At 42.1% G+C, this 19,691-nt stretch overlaps 1 protein-coding gene across 2 annotated transcripts; it reads left to right on the forward strand.

Moving 5' to 3' along the window:
• The first annotated feature begins 5,241 nt into the window (after nucleotides 1-5,241).
• LOC135490836 (uncharacterized) lies at nucleotides 5,242-19,619 on the forward strand. Of its 2 annotated transcripts, none has more exons than XM_064776386.1 (11): nucleotides 5,242-5,568; nucleotides 6,004-6,037; nucleotides 6,545-6,685; nucleotides 7,216-7,331; nucleotides 11,900-12,044; nucleotides 14,653-14,813; nucleotides 15,714-15,779; nucleotides 16,358-16,466; nucleotides 17,108-17,230; nucleotides 17,703-17,972; nucleotides 18,209-19,619. In XM_064776386.1, the coding sequence occupies exons 1-11, from the start codon at nucleotides 5,470-5,472 to the stop codon at nucleotides 18,301-18,303; spliced, it is 1,359 nt and encodes a 452-aa protein (XP_064632456.1). In that variant the 5' UTR covers nucleotides 5,242-5,469; the 3' UTR covers nucleotides 18,304-19,619. The 2 variants fall into 2 exon arrangements, with proteins under 2 accessions (XP_064632456.1, XP_064632457.1); XM_064776387.1 differs by having other exon boundaries at nucleotides 17,730-17,972.
• Nucleotides 19,620-19,691: the final 72 nt, after the last annotated feature.

Raw genomic sequence — 19,691 nt, forward strand, 5'->3', positions numbered from 1 at the left:
TGGTACTCTTCCTCCTCCCCGTCATCATTCACCGAAGTCTTGTACTCGTAGCTCCCAATCTCTTCAAGGAGCGCTCTGTGGGTGCTGTCTTCTACCTCTCTTTCGGAACTTGGCAAAAAGTACTCGTTTTGAAACTCTGCACGGTTTTATTTTGAAATGTGACCTATACCACTGCAATCCACGAAACGGCGGTACATAACCGGTAATATACCGCTAGAGAAGTATCCATGCGCCATTCTAGCATTCACTAGTAGTTCTCTGTTAGGAAGACGTGATGAAGAAAACCAATCGTACATGTGATGTCCATGTCTTCTTCGACAACGTAGTTTTGTCTTGACGGCATGGCCACGGTATTGAGTCTCGATGATTGAAAGTTCTGCAGTGCATAACCGTCCATGGTGCTCTCCAATCTCTAAAGCTTTTTGAAATGCGTCCTTGCTTACAACGAATAACTCCTGATCAGTATTGTCCTTTTCCACGACATGGTACGTTGGAATCCTTCCAGTTCTATCATCCTCCAAGTGACGATAATTCCAAAAGTCCAAGACAGTTTCTATGATCATCGCATTGTTGACCGGTCGATCTGTTTCCTTCACCAAGAAGTCACGTACTTTCTGCATTTTCGCTCTAATGCCTTCTCTCACAGTTTCATTCCCGGGTATCTCAATTTTAAAACTTTTTGGACATGCACCTTTTTCAGCCATTGAGAATTCTTGAGGTTTTCGAAGTTTGGACTATTCTGTTGATGTATCAATGTGGGAATTCGAATGGACCTTTTTGGTCCAAGGATACTGCATCATCAAATTCATCACAAGCTTTGTCAGAAGAAAATGGAAATACCGGTAGCAAAAATCGCCACGTATTCGCAATTGTTGTGACAGATGAACAAGAAAACGATATCCGTGGATTTATGGAATTTTGTGAAATGGACATTGTATTTGCACCAGCTGCTCTATCGATGGTGGAACCAATGTTGGAAAATGGACATATCTTTGCCATTCTTGTGAGTGAAGAAGAGGAGCAAGAAATCCGTGCATTTATGCAATTCAGTGACATTGATGTTGTGGTTGCCCCAGCCCCGGCCGCCCCACCAGTGCCGATAGGAGAGCTAAATGAAAATCGCCACGTATTCTCAATATTAGTGACGGAGGAAGAAGAACAAATTATCCGTGAGTTCATGATAGTCAGTGAGATGAACATTGTTGCAGCCACAGACACTAACAGCAATGATGGCGTTCAGGAAAATGCTGATGCTGCTTTCCATATCGAGCAGGACCACAATCAGGTTGAATGTGGTCATTGTTACTGCAGTCCATGCATCACGGGCGAATCGAACCGACAGATGTGGTGGGAAACGGATAACGCAGAACCAAGTGACGTCAATTCTGCCTCACGAAAATCAGCCTTCAGAAAATTTTGGACAATGATGCTACATCGAAATGTTTGGAATGATCCAAGGTACCAAGACAAAAAAACCAAAGCCTTATAACTTAGACGTGGAAGGGGAAGAAGGTTTGTGACATACGGCTCTCATCGGGACATCATGCCCAACTGTGTTATTGACCTTTGTGAGAGGGTGGTATCCCAATTCAGACAAGACCCCATACATGGGACACAAATGGGAATAATCTGTATCTATGTGACAAACTGTTTTCGTAATGGAACTATCATCTAACTTTATGGGCAGGGTTTTTAATCCCTATTTTTTCTTCAAGCTGTATTGCTGTGCAAATTTACCAGAGGCTGAAAGGGCTGTGATTTCAATGATTTCAATGTCAAAGGTTATAAACAATTAAAAAAATTATAAAACTTCAGAATATCAATTTATTTAGTATTTCAGACAGGATACACAAAATAAGCCAATTCCCCACACTCAAGAATTATCCTCCCCGAGGAAATCAACTGCTTGAGTTCACCAATTGATGCCGACAGCTTATCTAGCAAACTCAAGTACCCACTGTGATTACCTAAATAGCATGGCTTTGAAGTTTTCCTGGAAGCCAGCAAAATGTTGGAGTGCTCAGTGCAGCATCCTGATTCGTTCTAGGCTAGTGGTGGCGGGCTTATAAGTTAGGCTAGTAGCTGTCACTCACATTCAAAATATTGAACGGAAACCCCCTGAAAATTTAATTTCCCTGCTATTGGCTGAAAGACAGGATTCGAGCTTTGAGTATGATGTTCATTAGATATTCATAGACATGACTGACACTTTTGAAGAGGTTCCACAGTCTCTTGACAAAGTTATTTGGGATAATTTGATTATGACCGTTGGAGGCCTGACCTAATCAGTTGGAGAACTGGGGTCGTGACAGGTGATTAGCCTTTTATGCGATTTATTTTTTCACACCAGGTGCGGCCATTTTGTTTTCCATATATGGCATAATTTATGCAGCATCGTCATTGCATGTAGAATGTACGTTTTTCGAGAAAAAAATTGGGATCCTTGCGAGAGCTAAGCGAACTAATTATCGCGCGCTAAAACAAAAGGTAGGTCATTCAGTGCGGTGACCGGCGCGCGAATTCAATGGGGATTTCCAAAACCAAAAACGTCAATTCATTCGTATCAATTAATGAATAAATTATGACGCGTTTGCCATATATGGAAAACAAAATGGCCGCACCTGGTGTGAAAAAATAAATCGCGCCTTTCATACCCAGACTCGGTCTTAATGTGGACAAGATGTGGAGAGGGCGCTCGAAGCGGGGGTCTAGACCAACCCACTTGGATTGACCTCGTAGAATGCGCAGTGCGATTAGGGCGGCGGACGGACTGAGTTATTTTTATACTGGTCAAAGACCGAGTATAAACGTGCAATATTCTGGCACTCCATGTGGAAGGATGCCGGGAGTCCGCGAAACGGAGTGGTTGCTGATATTAGGAGAACAACCCGAGCTAGATATCACTTAGCTATAAAAGGACTAAAACAACAGAACGTCGCGCAGAGACAAATGCATATTGCCGAGGCCCATTTACAACACGATGATAAAGATTTCTGGAAAATGGTAAACAAAGTAAAGGGAGGCAAGAAACCAACTCCAAACAAAGTAGACGATGCCAATGACGAGCATTCAATAGCTGAGAGTTTCGCTGACAAATATGAACAACTTTATTCGTCTGTGGGGTACGACCAGGCAGAAATGAATGAGTTGATTAATTCACTGGACAGAGACATCGGCAATGGCTGTATGCAGAATAAGTGTGCTTGCAAAAGTCACGTGATCACACCGGCAGAAGTCCGCGGTGCGGTTAAACTTTTAAACAAAGGAAAGCATGAAGGGCATAAAATTCTCTTCTCGGATCATTTAATACATGGCACTACAGACTTAGATGAACTTCTGGCTGCATTACTCACGGGTATGCTAACGCACTCATATGTCCCTGAAGCTTTCAAAAACTCAGTTATCATTCCTATTCCTAAAAACACTAGAAAGTCTTTGAGCGACTCAGAAAACTATAGGGGTATAACGTTGAGTAACATTCTTGGGAAAGTTTTCGACCACATTGTGATTAAGAAGTGCCCCGGCACGTTTAAGTCATCAGATTTACAGTTCGGTTTTAAAAGCAAAGGTTCTACCACGCAATGCACCTTTACCATGCAACAAACTATCGACTATTTCAGAAAGAATGGGTCCAATGTGTACGCTATGTTCCTAGACGCTAGTAAAGCGTTCGATAGAGTCCAATATATCAAACTTTTTAATCTACTCAAAAAGAAAGGGTGTTGTCCACTTATAGCCAGATTTCTTGCTAGACTTTACGCGACTCAACAGTGTCGGGTAAAGTGGAAAACCGCACTGAGCAGGCCAATTAGTGTTAAAAACGGGATTAAACAGGGGGGAGTTTTATCCCCAATTCTTTTTTGTATATAATGGATGTACTCCTTCAACGATTGGAATGTTCCAAACTGGGATGTCATGTTGGTCACGTGTTTATGGGGGCCTTTGGCTACGCCGATGACATTGTCATTCTATCTCCAATGAAAAGCGGGTTGATGGAAATGTTGAAGATATGCGATACTTTCTCAGTGGAGTATCATGTCACGTTTAATCCCACAAAGAGCATTTTGCTTTTCTACGGTATAAAGAAGCCAAACGAGGAGATATTCATTATATGGAACGACAGAATTATTGCCCAAGACCACACAAAACACCTAGGACACATGGTTGGCGTTGACGTTAAGGATAACGTCATTAACGATGTCATCGCGGAAATGTACAAACGAACAAACTGTCTGTTATCATTATTCGGTTTCTGTGATTTCGAAGTAAAGTACAGGCTGTTTAAATCATATGTCATGACATTGTACGGTAGCGCTCTATGGGACTATTCTCACCGATCCTTCAGCAGATTCAACACTGCTTGGAGAAATTGCATTCGAAAGTTATTCAGGTTACCCTGCAGAACCCATTGTATACTGCTGCCGTCTATTTGTAGAGATGAACAGTCCGATATCCAGGTTTTTAAGAGATTTGCGAGATTCTTTAAAAGCTGTATAAACAGTGAAAGCAAGAGAGTTTCAATAAGTGTCGAATTGACTCTTCTGGGCGGAACGAGTGCATCACGAAATCTGCTGAAAATATGCGACTTGTTCCAGTGTACTATAGACAACCTACCAGTAAAGAAGGAGACATTTGAGGAAACGGAGCCTATAACGGACCAGTAATTAGGGACCTATTGAGAATGCGCGACCGCTGGGATTATTCTATTCTAAGTAAAACAGAGATTGAGCAGATGCTAAATGTAGTGTGTACAGATGAGACTTGATTAAACTGTATGTAATAACTATGTTCTTATTATAACGCCTGTAATTGCACAAATATACATGTACATGCACCCTATTAACTCACTGTCTATTGTACTTCGTACGAAATAAATAAATAAATAAATATAAATAAATAATCTTCAAGTGTTCCGCGGCGTATCGAGAAATGGAAGTATCCGGAGATAAGATGAATCGGGAAAAGACATTCTTTCCAGGTACATATAAACATGATATTGATATATGCATTTTTAATTTTTTGAATTTGAATTTTCACATTATCAAAAACCTATGCGCGTGATTTCTTCAGAGGGAGGCACGGGTTCATTCCTTGACCTACATGCATGAAATACGCCGCGATAAGAGTAAATAATCACGGAAAATCTCAAGAACATACCTGAAGAACTGGGTCAAATCTATAATGCAAAGGCCCATTATTCTATATTTTATCGTCGTTCTACATAAAACAGTACTACCGTGATTTAATATGTTCCGCTTTGTTGAGGATGAAACTCCTTGAACACGAGTGGTTTTGATGATTTTCGGCTGGTCATGGCCAATGAGCACAGCATCCTGCTCTGCATGCTTCTCTCTCTTGACGGCACTGCGGCATTGTCTTCATTAGACGGGATACAGGCGACCCGGGACAGACGACTAGATCATGCTCGCGAGATCATGTTGATTTTCCCGGCTGCTATGACAAGGAAACATGACTGTATTTTTTATTGTTTGTGTGGTATGTAGCTGCTTGATAGTGGTAGATGTTGTGCTGGCGCAGCCGAGATGCAGTGATTGTTCACCATTGAAGGTAAGTGGAACTACAATGGCATTCTCATGAAGTATATCAATGTTAGTAGGCCTATCTACAGGTATCGGGCATTGTATAGTGAAAAGTGGTGAGGTATGCCCCTCCCGCACTCAGCAAATTTAAAGAGAGGGGGCAGTGTTTGTTCCAATATTTCAAAATACTCCCCCCCCCCATCTCGGGATTTGTAAATTTTGAGGGGGGAGGTATTGCCTACAGTTTATGCGGTCCATTTCGTCATTCTGATCATCTTTCCTTAATGGGTGACAAGACGAGGCCGGTACGCTGCGTCCGGAGTGTAGGAAAACCAGGACTAGGAATTACGAGAATAACAGTATTTTTCACAGTAATCGGTGTAAATACCCGAATACCTAAATAATTGAAATAAAATTATGATATGTCCCTCTTTTCATATATTCACATATCTTGCGACGACAGCATCTTTCCTGTGTCATCCCTAGCCAGGAAAAATGTAAGTTCATATGTATATACTTTTTGCTAACTCTGAAAACCACACAAACAGAGTATGAGGTGACACCATGCACCCTTCGCTTTTTATCACGTTTTGCTATTCGACGCCCGGCCGCAAATGGCGCTCCTTGATCTAGGTCTGACCTTGGGGTCCGAGCTTTTGATGGTTTTCGCCTTGGTCTTGGCTGCTCAGAAAGAGAAAATGAAATCGGTCATTACCACCTATAGATATTAAGTAAAATGAACTCTACATTTTTGTAAATGTGCAAAGCATTTTCGCCAAGTCAAGTAAGCTTAATATACAATGTAAATAAGATCGAATTTGAATGCATTTCGATTGTTTGCATTTGTTCGATTAACATTGCCTAAACCGTTGTAATTTTTAACCTTGGTGCCAAAATCCATCACTATGGTTGACATTCAGCTCAAGTGTAGGCCTCAAGAGCTTTGATAACCAAAAATCAATTGATAACCCGAGTCTCTAGTAAAAACAATTCGTTCGTTTTAGATAATTGTGGGGCTGATACGCCACGACGTGTGTCTGCGCACGATACACCTGGGCCTGCTCGTAATCTCAAGGTGAAATCGATAGTCAACCCGAGTAACCTGCTCCCGTCCTTCATAATTTCGTGGGAACCTCCCAGTGACTGTGAGTAGTATTTGTAATATGGGAAGGTAATAGGAAGAGACAACATGCCATTATTACTCACATTACTTCTTCGTTTGTATATAGCTCTTCGTGAGGGTTGTGAAACCTGCCTATGATTAAATAGATTATTTGCGCACTAGTCTTATATCTCCATAGAAATCTAATTGATACATAATTCACTCTTCCTCCTTCTTATGACGCCATAAATGTTATCAAGTACATGAATTTGATACCTACTCCAAAGCAACAAGGATAACGATGATATTTTTTGTAAAGCGCAACAACCCAATTAATATTTATAGAGGCTGCGTATCTGGTTTATGGTTTTTCTGGCCAGAGGCCTAGTTATTTTGCACTCGACAAATGCTACATGTATATTATTGATGCGAGGTTTCTGCCAAGTAAAATAAATACTTAATCTCGTTGTTGCTCGTTCTCAACCTCACCAGGTGTCACCTATTCAATGCATGAGTCGGAGAGAAAAGATGTTACACCGATAAATGTACGCATGGCTTCATCGTTCCTTTCAGCATCCATTCGGTATTTAACTGGATTTGAAATCACAATCTTTCCATTGACGCCTGAGAAGCAAACCTGTCGTCTGCTGAATCTGACGGTCAGACTGGAGCGGCCTAATGATCAGAATGTACGTAATATAGCGTTTGTACATGAGGCTTCGGATCCGCCCATCATGATATTTTGAAGAACCAGAGGAACATTGACCGCCATTACTATTTTCAATGTTGTGCATATACGCATTTTCCTGCGCACGCGTAGTGATATATGAAAGAGATCCAAATACGCCATGCACAAAAGCTATTCAAGTGCAGGTTTTTTAATCAAGATCACTAATATCGTCACAATTAAATGACAAGACATCGTGCTTAAAGGCCATATATCAAGGTTTGAAAACATGCTTGATACTCATGAAATATGTTGAGGGTTAAAAAAACAAGATCCCAGACATTAAAAAAATTCTAATAATAAAGTCATTATTTAGTTATTTCAATTTTCAATTTTAAACTATTTGAATTTCCCACCACACACAACTTTAGATTAGTTCCACATGTGGCCGCTAGGGACGTAGGCTGTTTCGCTACATTGCCAGTTCGCTACCAGTCGTTTCGCTACATGTGGCGGTCGTTTCGCTACATGGTAGGTCGTTTCGCTACATGGGTGGAGTCGTTTCGCTACGGTCGTTTCGCTACATGGAGGACGTTTCGCTACATGGGTGGAGTCGTTTCGCTACATGGATGTAGGTAATTTCGCTACATCGTAGGTCGTTTCGCTACATGGGTGGAGTCATTATTTTTTCAAGTTTGTGCTAAACTCCGGGCTAAATATTTGTTGTGAATTTAGGGAAAAAATGCTCGAGTATACTACAATCAAGATGTACAGACCGGGGGAGCTGGCGGTACGTACCCATAAGTCTTTGAGGTAGTCTCGCGCGTACCGGATATAACCCATCAAGCTTTTCTCCTTCAGAGAAATACTGCGTTGCGCTCAAGTGCCTTATAAGGCTCGGCGGAAAGCCCCCCACATGGCACTTTCAAAGTCAATAACGATGTTATCGACGCGAACCTCTCCGACAATCTCCTTCAACCTTTGCAAGATTGCTTTATAATCGCGCTTCTTTCGGCCGGACATCAATGCAAACGCGAGGGGCAACTGTTTTAAAGCTGACATTAATGTCCGAGATCGCCGGCATTTCATCTTCGCAACAGATGAACAAATCCACCTCCTGAGTAAAGCAAAGACCTGGTACGCTGATGCCACGTTTAAACTTTGCCGGTCGCTTTCCGCCGAGTATTTCCAGGCATCAACATCACAGGATGTCTGTTCCACTGGACCCAAGCAATTTGGCGGAAAGTCCAAGAACTCGGCTTGCAAACGGCCTACGCGAACGATAGAAATGCACACGACTACATAAAGAAGTTAATGGCCCTACCATTCCTTCCCGCCGACAGGATACGCGAGATTTTCGATGTAATGAAAACAAGGGCAACCTCGCAGCCTCTGTCGCAATTGGTGACGTACATCGAGAATACGTGGTTCGATAACCCGAACTGGAATGAAACTTCTTGGAGCGTGTACATGTCACCCATACGGACGAACAATGACGTCGAGGGGTGGCATAACGCGATAAACAGACGGGCCGGAGGACGCAGCGGACTCCCTTTCTACCAGTTGATCAACCTCTTGAATTCAGAAGCGCAAATTGCGCATCTTCAGGTACGGCTGGTTTCTGAGGGCAAGTTGCGCAGAATACAGCGAAAGAAGTACGTTGCGCTTCAAAGACGTATCTTTAAGGCATGGGACGATTACAGCGACGGGGAGATAACGACAGAACAGTTGTTGAGAGTTTGTTCGCACTTGAATGGACCAGTAACCTCATAGCCATCCATTCGCGTTGGCTCGCTCAATTACGTACTTATTATTGATTGACAGGGGTCATTCAACCGCACTTCATTCAACGCAGATTTGGAGGCCTTTGCAAGGCCTTCGCGTTGGCTCGCTCAATCGTCTATCCGTGTATACGTACTTATTATTGATTGACAGGGGTCATTCAAACGCACTCCAACGCAGATTTGGAGGCCTTTGCAAGGCCTTCGCGTTGGCTCGCTCGTCGTCCGTATCCGTGTTCGTACTTTATTATTGATTGACAGGGGTCATTCAAACGCACTCCAACGCAGATTTGGAGGCCTTTGGGTTATAACCTATCAAGATATAACCTATCAAGCTTTTCTCCTTCAGAGAAATACTGCGTTGCGCTCAACTGCCAATTATGCATTAGTCTGGTGGACACGAGGTTGGCCTTAAACTTGCTTGAAATCGAAAATTTGGACAACACACGTGTACTACAGCGCAAACGGCAGCATTCTGACATATAGAAACATGTGGTCTGATTCTATTTTTACTTGTCATTTAGTGATCACGCGTCCAACCTCGTATGCAGGGTAATGTGGCTTTCTCATTGGTCGAACGTTAATTTTGTTCACAGCCTTATAAGGCACTTGAGCGCAACGCAGTATTTCTCTGAAGGAGAAAAGCTTGATGGGTTATATCCGGTACGCGCGAGACTACCGCAAAGACTTATGGGTACGTACCGCCAGCTCCCCCGGTCTGTACATCTTGATTGTAGTATACTCGAGCATTTTTTCCCTAAATTCACAACAAATATTTAGCCCGGAGTTTAGCACAAACTTGAAAAAATAATGACTCCACCCATGTAGCGAAACGACCTACGATGTAGCGAAATTACCTACATCCATGTAGCGAAACGACTCCACCCATGTAGCGAAACGTCCTCCATGTAGCGAAACGACCGTACCCATCATGTAGCGAAACGACTCCACCCATGTAGCGAAACGACCTACCATGTAGCGAAACGACCGCCACATGTAGCGAAACGACTGGTAGCGAACTGGCAATGTAGCGAAACGATATCCTTCTGTTTTGGTCGATACAGAAGGATATTTAAACGTTGAGCCGTACATGTTCGAGCCATTAATATCACTAGATCATAATGAGAGTGATCATTCGGACGAAAGTGATTAGAATTTGTGGTTAATCAATTTGCATGGCAGACCTGCCGATATAGCAAAGAAGACATTGATAGACGGTTGCAGATGCATAACATGTATGATTTTTGAACAGACTAATGTTGCACAATATTGTTTCGCCTCGTCAGTGTTGTATCGCCAGTTATGTCATGACGCTGAACTACTATTGAAAAGTGACGGTATTATGCACAATCATCTTGACGTGACGATATAATGCTGTGCAACGTTAGATAGGCCTAGATGTCAGATGACAATAATCTGTCATTGACAGTGGCTGTCACTGACACTGACCTGTGTCGCTGTCACCTTGCTATGGCTGGAACACAAGAAGACACTATGCGGTATCACAGGCCCCAATAGGGCCTACACATTGTATAACAACCGACCTCAGCAGCCTCGGGCATTAAATGCAATTGACATGGTTGGAACAGCTGTTTTTAACAAGTGGCATTTAATATTCAGTTGGATGCAGATATCCGGCTTCATGTGATAATCCGTATCGATAAGGTGATCACTGCAAAGTTTGGCCGAAGGCCCAGGCTTCCAACACTCCAAACGTTTGCACTTCCGAATCCACAGCTTCCTCCTCTCTCGTTCAACTGGCTTTGGAAATTCATGAAAATGGGTCCCATCTGTCATTCGATTGTTCTTTGTGCTATCCTTGACACATTTCGGAGCCACACAACACCATAGTGAATGAAACACATTACTTCCAGGTGTGCATAATTAATTAAGGCCCTCCTGCTTTTATGATTGCATGACATGTACAGATAACCTGATCTACATCACAACTTTTGCTGAACCCGCCGCCTGGCTCTAACAAGCCAGTTGCTAGCCTGATTAGGTAATCAAGTTGTCAAACACATAATTGGCTATATCTTCAAAATGGATGGAGCTAATTGCATTTGGTTTTCTGTATTGTATAAAGTGTTAGGTACACTTTTGAAATCGTCTTACAGCAGAAAATGGCAAAAAACCTTGATATATGGCCTTTAATAGATTGCTGTTGATATCAAAATCATTATATCAAACAGCGTCAAATAGAGGGAATGGATTGTCACATGAGCGAGTGCCATACCCATTGACCATTTTCCCGGTTCTCCGGAAACATCCGAACGGGAATATACGAAGGTGATGACATATCTCAGTAATCGTCTACAAATTACAAGTTCCTCCTCTTCATTGTTGTCGGTTTGATTCCGACCTTGGACGTGTCGCAGTGGTTAACGACTTATGTGCCACAAATTTACGACGGACGGCGCTGACATGACATGTTCTAACCAATCACTTTGTCTAATCGTTTCCACGCCATTGACGGTTGATGTACACCGCACTGCTATAGTCCATTCGTATATGTTATATCTGCATCGTTGCAGCTCTGGAGGTCAAACTATACTGGTCAACTCTGTTTGGTTTTGAGACAAGGATTAATAAAAACCAAACATTAAAGAAATCCGACCCGCCCTCCAAAGTCCCAACGATGCGAATACAACATTTACGAATGGAGTTTTTTTTATAGATATAAAGAATACGATGGTTGACCGATTTGATTTTTCTGCATCCGAATGTGTACATTGAAACTCTTATAAGAAAATGCTGCTCATTATTCAATAAAGGGTAGGCTATGATACCTTCGCTATTTCTTTTCTAGGTGGTGTTCACCTATCCCCCAGAAGGATGCTACATCCCCGGCCTTCTCTCAGCTACACCATACACTATCTTCGTACAGAGCTTGCCTGTCTCCAGTCTCGGGCCCGAAGCAGTTACTACGAATGCGACAACAAAGACATTTAAAGGTAAGCCAAAAGTTGTCAACAGTGCAATAAAGGGGGAACGCATATGAAAAATGTGAGTTTGTAAGTAAGCAAGCAACGAAAGAGGGATATGCATTGTTAAGCCGATTTTGGCATACCGAGGGAAATTGGGAAAAAGTGTATGGAAAAGGGGGAGTTTGTACTGGGTAATAAAAGAGGGACGTGCAAGGAAAATTGGATCAGTTTGGACTTAGCAATGAAGGGGAAATGTGTATTGAAAATGGGATCAGTTTGAACTGGCAATAAAGGGGAAGGTGTATGGGAAAGAAAGGAGTTTGTAACTGAGTAGTGTAGGAGGAAATGTATGGAAAAGGGGGAGTTTGTAAGTGAACAATAAAATAGGAATGTGTATGGGAATAAGCAGGGGAGTTTGTAACTAAGCAATAAAAGTGAACACGTTTGGAAAGGAAGGAGTTTGTAACTGAGTAATAAAAGGAGAAAGTGCATGGGAAAGGAAGGTTTTTTTACTAAGCAACTATGAAAGGGGAACGTATTTAGGCAAGGATGGAGTTTGTACTGAGCTTTAAAAGGGGAACTTGCATGGGAAAGGGGGAGTTTGTGCTGAGCATTAAAAGGGGAACATATATGGGAAAGGGGGAGTTTGTACTTAAGGAATTAATACCGAGCTGGCGGTCATTGGTTGTATAATCAAGACCGCTCGGGTAGACCGAAAATGCAGTCCAAAACCCGAGGCGCTTCGCCGAGGGTTTTGGACGTAATTTGAGGTCTACCCGAGCGGTCTTGATTATACAACCAATGACCGCCAGCGAGGTATTAATTTCTATTCTAAAAGGTTTCAAAATTAAACAAATAAAATACGATTTGAAAGGTATATATGTTCCGTTTTCGTCAAAGAATGATCCAGCCTGGTGTTCGGAACTCCGCCATATTGTTGCTTGTGAAGATGACGTCACGCAGCAAGGGAATTCCCAGTCAAGTGTCGTGATTTCCCGAGGCTCCTGCTTCTGCTAGCTCGATTTCTACCATTTCCTCGTCTTTGACCTCTTCTGAATCCTGACAGACGACCTCGAAAGAGTCCTCGGGTATCCTGCCTACTTCACAAATCCCAATATCGGGGAATACTTCAAAATCTCGTGTTCTTGACATTGTTTTGTGGGGCTGAGTCGTTGCTTCTTGGTGAAAATAATTCGTCTGCTAAAATTCAGAATTTTATACCAACCCAGGCGGTCATTGGTTACGATACCAAGACCGCTCCGATCAAAACGAGGCGTAATGTATTTTGTATTAGATACAATGATATACTGTGACTAAGGCCTTTTAGAATGAGAATTAAAAGGGGAACATACATGGGAAAGGGGGAGTTTGTACTGAGCATTAAAAGGGGAACTTGCATGGGAAAGGGGGAGTTTGTACTGAGCATTAAAAGGGGAACTTGCATGGGAAAGGGGGAGTTTGTACTGAGCATTAAAAGGGGAACTTGCATGGGAAAGGGGGAGTTTGTACTGAGCATTAAAAGGGGAACTTGCATGGGAAAGGGGGAGTTTGTACTGAGCATTAAAAGGGGAACTTGCATGGGAAAGGGGGAGTTTGTACTGAGCATTAAAAGGGGAACTTGCATGGGAAAGGGGGAGTTTGTGCTGAGCATTAAAAGGGGAACTTGCATGGGAAAGGGGGAGTTTGTACTGAGCATTAAAAGGGGAACTTGCATGGGAAAGGGGATGTTTGTGCTGAGCATTAAAAGGGGAACTTGCATGGGAAAGGGGGAGTTTGTACTGAGCATTAAAAGGGGAACTTGCATGGGAAAGGGGGAGTTTGTGCTGAGCATTAAAAGGGGAACATACATGGGAAAGGGGGAGTTTGTGCTGAGCATTAAAAGGGGAACTTGCATGGGAAAGGGGGAGTTTGTACTGAGCATTAAAAGGGGAACTTGCATGGGAAAGGGGGAGTTTGTACTGAGCATTAAAAGGGGAACGTGTATGGGAAAGGGGGAGTTTGTACTGAGCATTAAAAGGGGAACTTGCATGGGAAAGGGGGAGTTTGTACTGAGCATTAAAAGGGGAACTTGCATGGGAAAGGGGGAGTTTGTACTGAGCATTAAAAGGGGAACTTGCATGGGAAAGGGGGAGTTTGTACTGAGCATTAAAATGGGAACGTGTATGGGAAAGGGGGAGTTTGTACTGAGCATTAAAAGGGGAACTTGCATGGGAAAGGGGGAGTTTGTACTGAGCATTAAAAGGGGAACATACATGGGAAAGGGGGAGTTTGTGCTGAGCATTAAAAGGGGAACATACATGGGAAAGGGGGAGTTTGTACTGAGCATTAAAAGGGGAACTTGCATGGGAAAGGGGGAGTTTGTACTGAGCATTAAAAGGGGAACTTGCATGGGAAAGGGGGAGTTTGTACTGAGCATTAAAAGGGGAACTTGCATGGGAAAGGGGGAGTTTTTGAGCATTAAAATGGGAACGTGTATGGGAATAAGAAGAATTTGTAACTGTGCAAAGATGAGGGAAACATTTGTGGGAATGACGCAGTCTGTCGGTTTCCCTGAGTAGGCAATTTCGGAGTACATTATCTGCCTTCTGCAAAGGAAGATGCTTTCTATCTAAAAGTTTGTCATTTATATTTCCAGATATCCCTTACAAGTGGTCCACGACAATTCTTATTTTAAACTATTCCCCACAAGACCATGGTCGGGCGCAGGTATGGTTTGTCGCAGCCCCAGACAAGTACAATTTTACCAGCTACAGTGTTAGCCTTTACCCGGATGGGCCAAACGTGGTGGTTAGAGAGGTAGGCAGAGTATTTCCGTTATCTATACGGTGATGTATTGACGATCGAAAAGAAAGAGTTTTTACTGAGCAATGTAAAGAGAAAGTGTATGGAAAATGGGTAGTTTGTTACTGAGGACTAAAAGGGGAACGAGTATGGAAATGGGGGCGTTTGTACTGAGTAAATAAAGGGTAACCTGCGAAGAGAAATTTCGTTTTGAAAGGAGTGGCGTGGTTGTTTTATTTATATCTCGGCCTTATATGATCAAAGGGTAGTGCGTTCGATTCCCGGCACTGTCCCCAGCTCGTTTGCAACCCTGAGCAAGCTGCTTGATTTTGATTGCCTCCTCTTTTACGTACACTCAGTCTACACTTAGTCTGAATGACTACCAGAAAAGGGTGGGTCATCCCGGCATGCTCCACACAACTGTTCGTATGAAAAGCTCCACACACGGCAATATACAGCAAAATACACTAGAGTCAGTCTGTTTAGTGGGCTAGAGAATCCATTACATTTATTCGCCATTGTCGGTTCAGGCCGAATCGACCCTTCGAAATCTGTTTCGTGGGGGTCCATGCAATCAAGATTTGCCCCGATAACGTTTTGATGAGACACAAGAAAAATGGGAGTTTAGGCCTATGCGAGCGCGGGGTTTGTTTAAAGACAATAGACAGTGTATTATGGGTCGGCCTGAACTCTTTTAACTGCTATCAGGTTCGAGCCAAAATGATGCACATGTAATGCATTTATGTTTGAAATCAAACAATACTCAGATCGCGCCCGTATAGTGCTCGAACCTATGATGCATGGGGACAAATTTAATGTGGGCCCATGCATTTTGATCATTTTTATGAAATGCAATGGAAAGACAAGATAAAATCATTGCATCTTCATCACCGAAAGTCCATCTTACAATTTCAGCCATATAACTTTCACAACTTCAAAGGACTATGTCCCCAAAACGGTAGCAAACAGTACAGCGTAAGGGTGAGTATGCCTTGTAACCCCAAACCTCTAATTTCACCTTGCGCCCATTTTCGAAACCAACATGTGACCGGAAATAACCCCAAAATAGAACCTGTCATTGGCTCGTTGCAAATAAGAACGCCGGGGATGCATAATTCGGTACTTTTGATTGGACAACATAAGGACTCCTAATTTTTCTTTCCCTTTGACTTTGCATGCCGATCTTCTCCGCCTTCACGGGTGTCGCTAAAATTCAATGTTTACCCTCACCTCTAGCTCGGTTTGACTAACCTTTAGCTCTACCCTCGAAAGTTTCGGGATCTCAACATACTCGTAAACCCTCCACCTCGGGTTCGAATCTGAAAAAATAAACCTCTGCGTTCAAATCCGGGGTCTAAATCGAGGCCTACTGCACTTTTCAAATACTTCACGTCACCCACGATGTGAACGATTTTATACAACATGCTCGGATTTACACTCCGAACGCAGTAATATCGGCTCGTCCCTCTCAATAAAAAGACCATATTTAAGAAGACGAATGGACAGCCTCATGAATGTAGCTCTGAGTGGCATTCTACCATGATCTTCTCTTCTTACAGATAAAACCTACACGGAAGAATGCAGACGGGCAGATGGTGTGTGTGAATGAATTCGGTCTGGAGAAAAACGATTGCATGACAACGCGTGAGGACTTTAATATCACATATGGTGGGTAATTATATTAAAACTCTTATCAGGATTTTTTCAAACTTTAACTTGTGCTATGAATTAAGTGTAACAAGTTTAAGCTCGTGGTTTGGTTTTGTACATTTCATGTTTTATCTTTTTTTCCAAAAGAGCATGGTTGGCTTTGACACTCTTAGAAATTAAGGTAACCTTTCAATGTTTTACATCCAACACTAATATGCACCCGGGAAACGTTTTTCGACGAAATTAAAACCCCTTAGTCTATTAGGGTTTTTCATTTCACCGAAAAACCTCGGTGGTGTAGGTATTTGTGATGGCCAGATAAAAACCTTTAAATGTTTTTCAAAACCTAACAAGCCTTTATTTTATAAGAACTTAACACGTCTTCACAACAGAGACGATATGGTGTATGTGGGGCTGTACAATTCTGGTTTGGGATTCTGGTAGGACAGTGCTTCTATAGATACATATTCATGTGGTTGAAGAGATTGCAGCATCCTTGACAGAGTGTGAATAAGTATCAATGTCGATAACCGTTCAGCAAAATTTAAGGACTTGTTTACCAGAAAAAAGAAAAAAGGGTTTTTACTTACGACAGCGTTGGTTACTTTCCCTCCAAAATAATTTACAAAAATGTTTAATGCATAGTTAATCCTTTACAGGCGATCCAAATATTTGTCCAGTCACCACTCCATTCCCCATGATACAAGTGATCGGCGGAACCTGTGGTGCCACCTTGGTACTGATCGTCATTATTTCCATACTCGTCATGCGCAGGAAAAGGAGTAAGTATTTTACCTTGTCAATAGGTGGTGGGACGAGTCCTAAGTATTCTTCTCCCAACTTTTAACATAGCGCGCCAGATAGAGCGCTAAGCTATCCATCTTGACCACCAATGTGTTTACATCTCAGCGATTCAAATATAACTGTACATTCAAATATAACTGTATATTAGAAGGAGTAGGCTATACATGTACAATGAAAGACTACGGTATACGAAGTACAGGGTATACTGCACATTCAAGCTATCAGACTTGTTCCCATGGGTACTTAGAATTTTATCGGTAAGTTTAGCTTTCACTATTTTTTGATAACTTTGCCGTTTCATGGTAAATTAAATGCCACAGCTACCGGCTATGGATCAAAGTCTGCATGAGTTTCACAATCAGATTACTACGAACGGTGTACCCCCTTCAAGACCAATCTGTTTAAATGCCGTGATTTGGTGTTTTCGAAAAGAGATTTTTGATGTTTCAGACTCCAATCCACCTCTCCATGTTGCAGATGATACTTATTGCTCTACGTGGTACACCACACAAAACTTTGGCCAAAATCAACAGACCTCTCCAAGCACGAGCCAAGTTTACCAGACTGGAAACCTACAAAATACGAGCTCTGAGAATCCGTGCTTTGAACCTGAGAGAGAGCATCGTCCCATTTCAAATGGTCACGCGCCCTCGGTGCATTCAGAAGGTGTGCAGAGTCAGCGGACAGAGGGAGATGATGATGATAGTCTTTGTTCCAAAGGTAAGATTGAGAAAACATTATCCATTATTAAACGTTTGCTTGTCAATCTATTTAATTTTAAGGTTTGACCAACCACAAAAAGCCAAATTCACCAGCATTTAAATCAGGACTAGGCCTAACATGAGTTGGTGAGACCAGAGTCTTTCAATAAAAAGGCTACTGAAAGACTCTGGTGTGCTGAGACGGATTATTCCCTGCCAACTTTTGTAAAATTGTATCGATTTTTTTTCTTTCAGATTCAAGCATTATTTCATCAAAAATAGGGGATGAGTTGGATGACACAACAGGAAAATACTACTACCCAGATATCTCTTGGAAGGCTTTTTCGTGAATGGCAGGAATACAGACATTACAGACTATCTGTTTGGGTTTATATGGAAATCAACCTCGCATTCGTGTATCTATATTATCTACACAACGGCAATCCTGAAATTTATACTTAATACATATATATGTATATTTACGCAATTGGAAATTTTCTAATTCTCAATTGCCAATCTTTAACGAACTGCATTGGCCTTTAAAGGGGGACTATAGACAGGGGATTGGGGGTTGGTGACTAAGTGTAACTTAATCCGACCAACCTGGCTGCTTCCTATAGACTCCCTTTAAGAACCATTGTCAAATCTACCAAGCGGATGACTCATGGACAATTCAGGTACGAGGTTTCAAAAGTTCTAATTAGGAATTTGTAATTGCAGTTTCTTTGCCTTTGTAAGCTGTAAAAGTGGTTTAATCGGACTCATCTGTGTCTTCTCCGCGGAGAATAGCCTGATTCACACTGGTGTCTTTCATCATCCTACTTAGGTAGCTCATTCAAATACATACTGAAATAGGCTCCGATCCGCTACGGTAGTGGGACGGCCTACTACGCATGCAGGCTGTTCGGCATCCTGAGATTCCGGGTTTTTTCACTCTATACTTTCACACTACAAACTATATCGAGACGCGGAGTATATTGAAAACCACTGGTAATACCAGGATGGCCGTTCGAGCGATGGATAGTGTTCTTGAATAGAGCGTATACAGATATTTCTATAAACAATGCAGATCTCGTTTCCATACCGGTGGTGTCAACCGCTAATTTTCGTTGGCATTTTAGCGGATTTTGCGAAAAAAACCTAAAGGTTACAAAAAAATTAATCGCGGAAAAGTGCTTTTTACAGAAAACTTTGCGATTTGCAGTATTTTATTATCAGTTTTGTTCAAAGTTGTTCTATTTGTGACAATTCTGTCAGACATTCTCATATCATTCATCCCAGTCATTAAGAATGTGGGCCAATGGAAGTATGCCATTCAGGGTCAGGTGGGGCGAAATAATTTTCAATAGTTCATGGCATTGTTTCACGACCAGTAAACATATTCAAGAGCTGGATCTCTGTGCAATATCGTGAGCTTCTAATCTTTTTGGGTGTTTCATTTTTGCGAATTTGCGAAGATGCAAAACAAAATCGTGGAAATGTATTTTTTATGGACAAACCGAGGGAAATTTCATGATCCGCTATAAGTAAAATTGTAAAAATTACAAAAAAACCCTTTATTTTTTCAACTCAGCCCAGTACCACTGCGTATTTGGCAACACGCACTGGTACTGGGCTGAGTTTTTCAAGACAACGTACCTTTAACGGAAGCGTCCAGTCTTAAAATGAAATTTGTTAATGTGATTAACTGAAAGAGATAACGTAACGTAACCGTTAGGGGTAACACCGTGACATTTGT

Source organism: Lineus longissimus, chromosome 7 (genome assembly GCF_910592395.1).
Source record: "Lineus longissimus chromosome 7, tnLinLong1.2, whole genome shotgun sequence".
NCBI lineage: Eukaryota > Metazoa > Nemertea > Pilidiophora > Heteronemertea > Lineidae > Lineus > Lineus longissimus.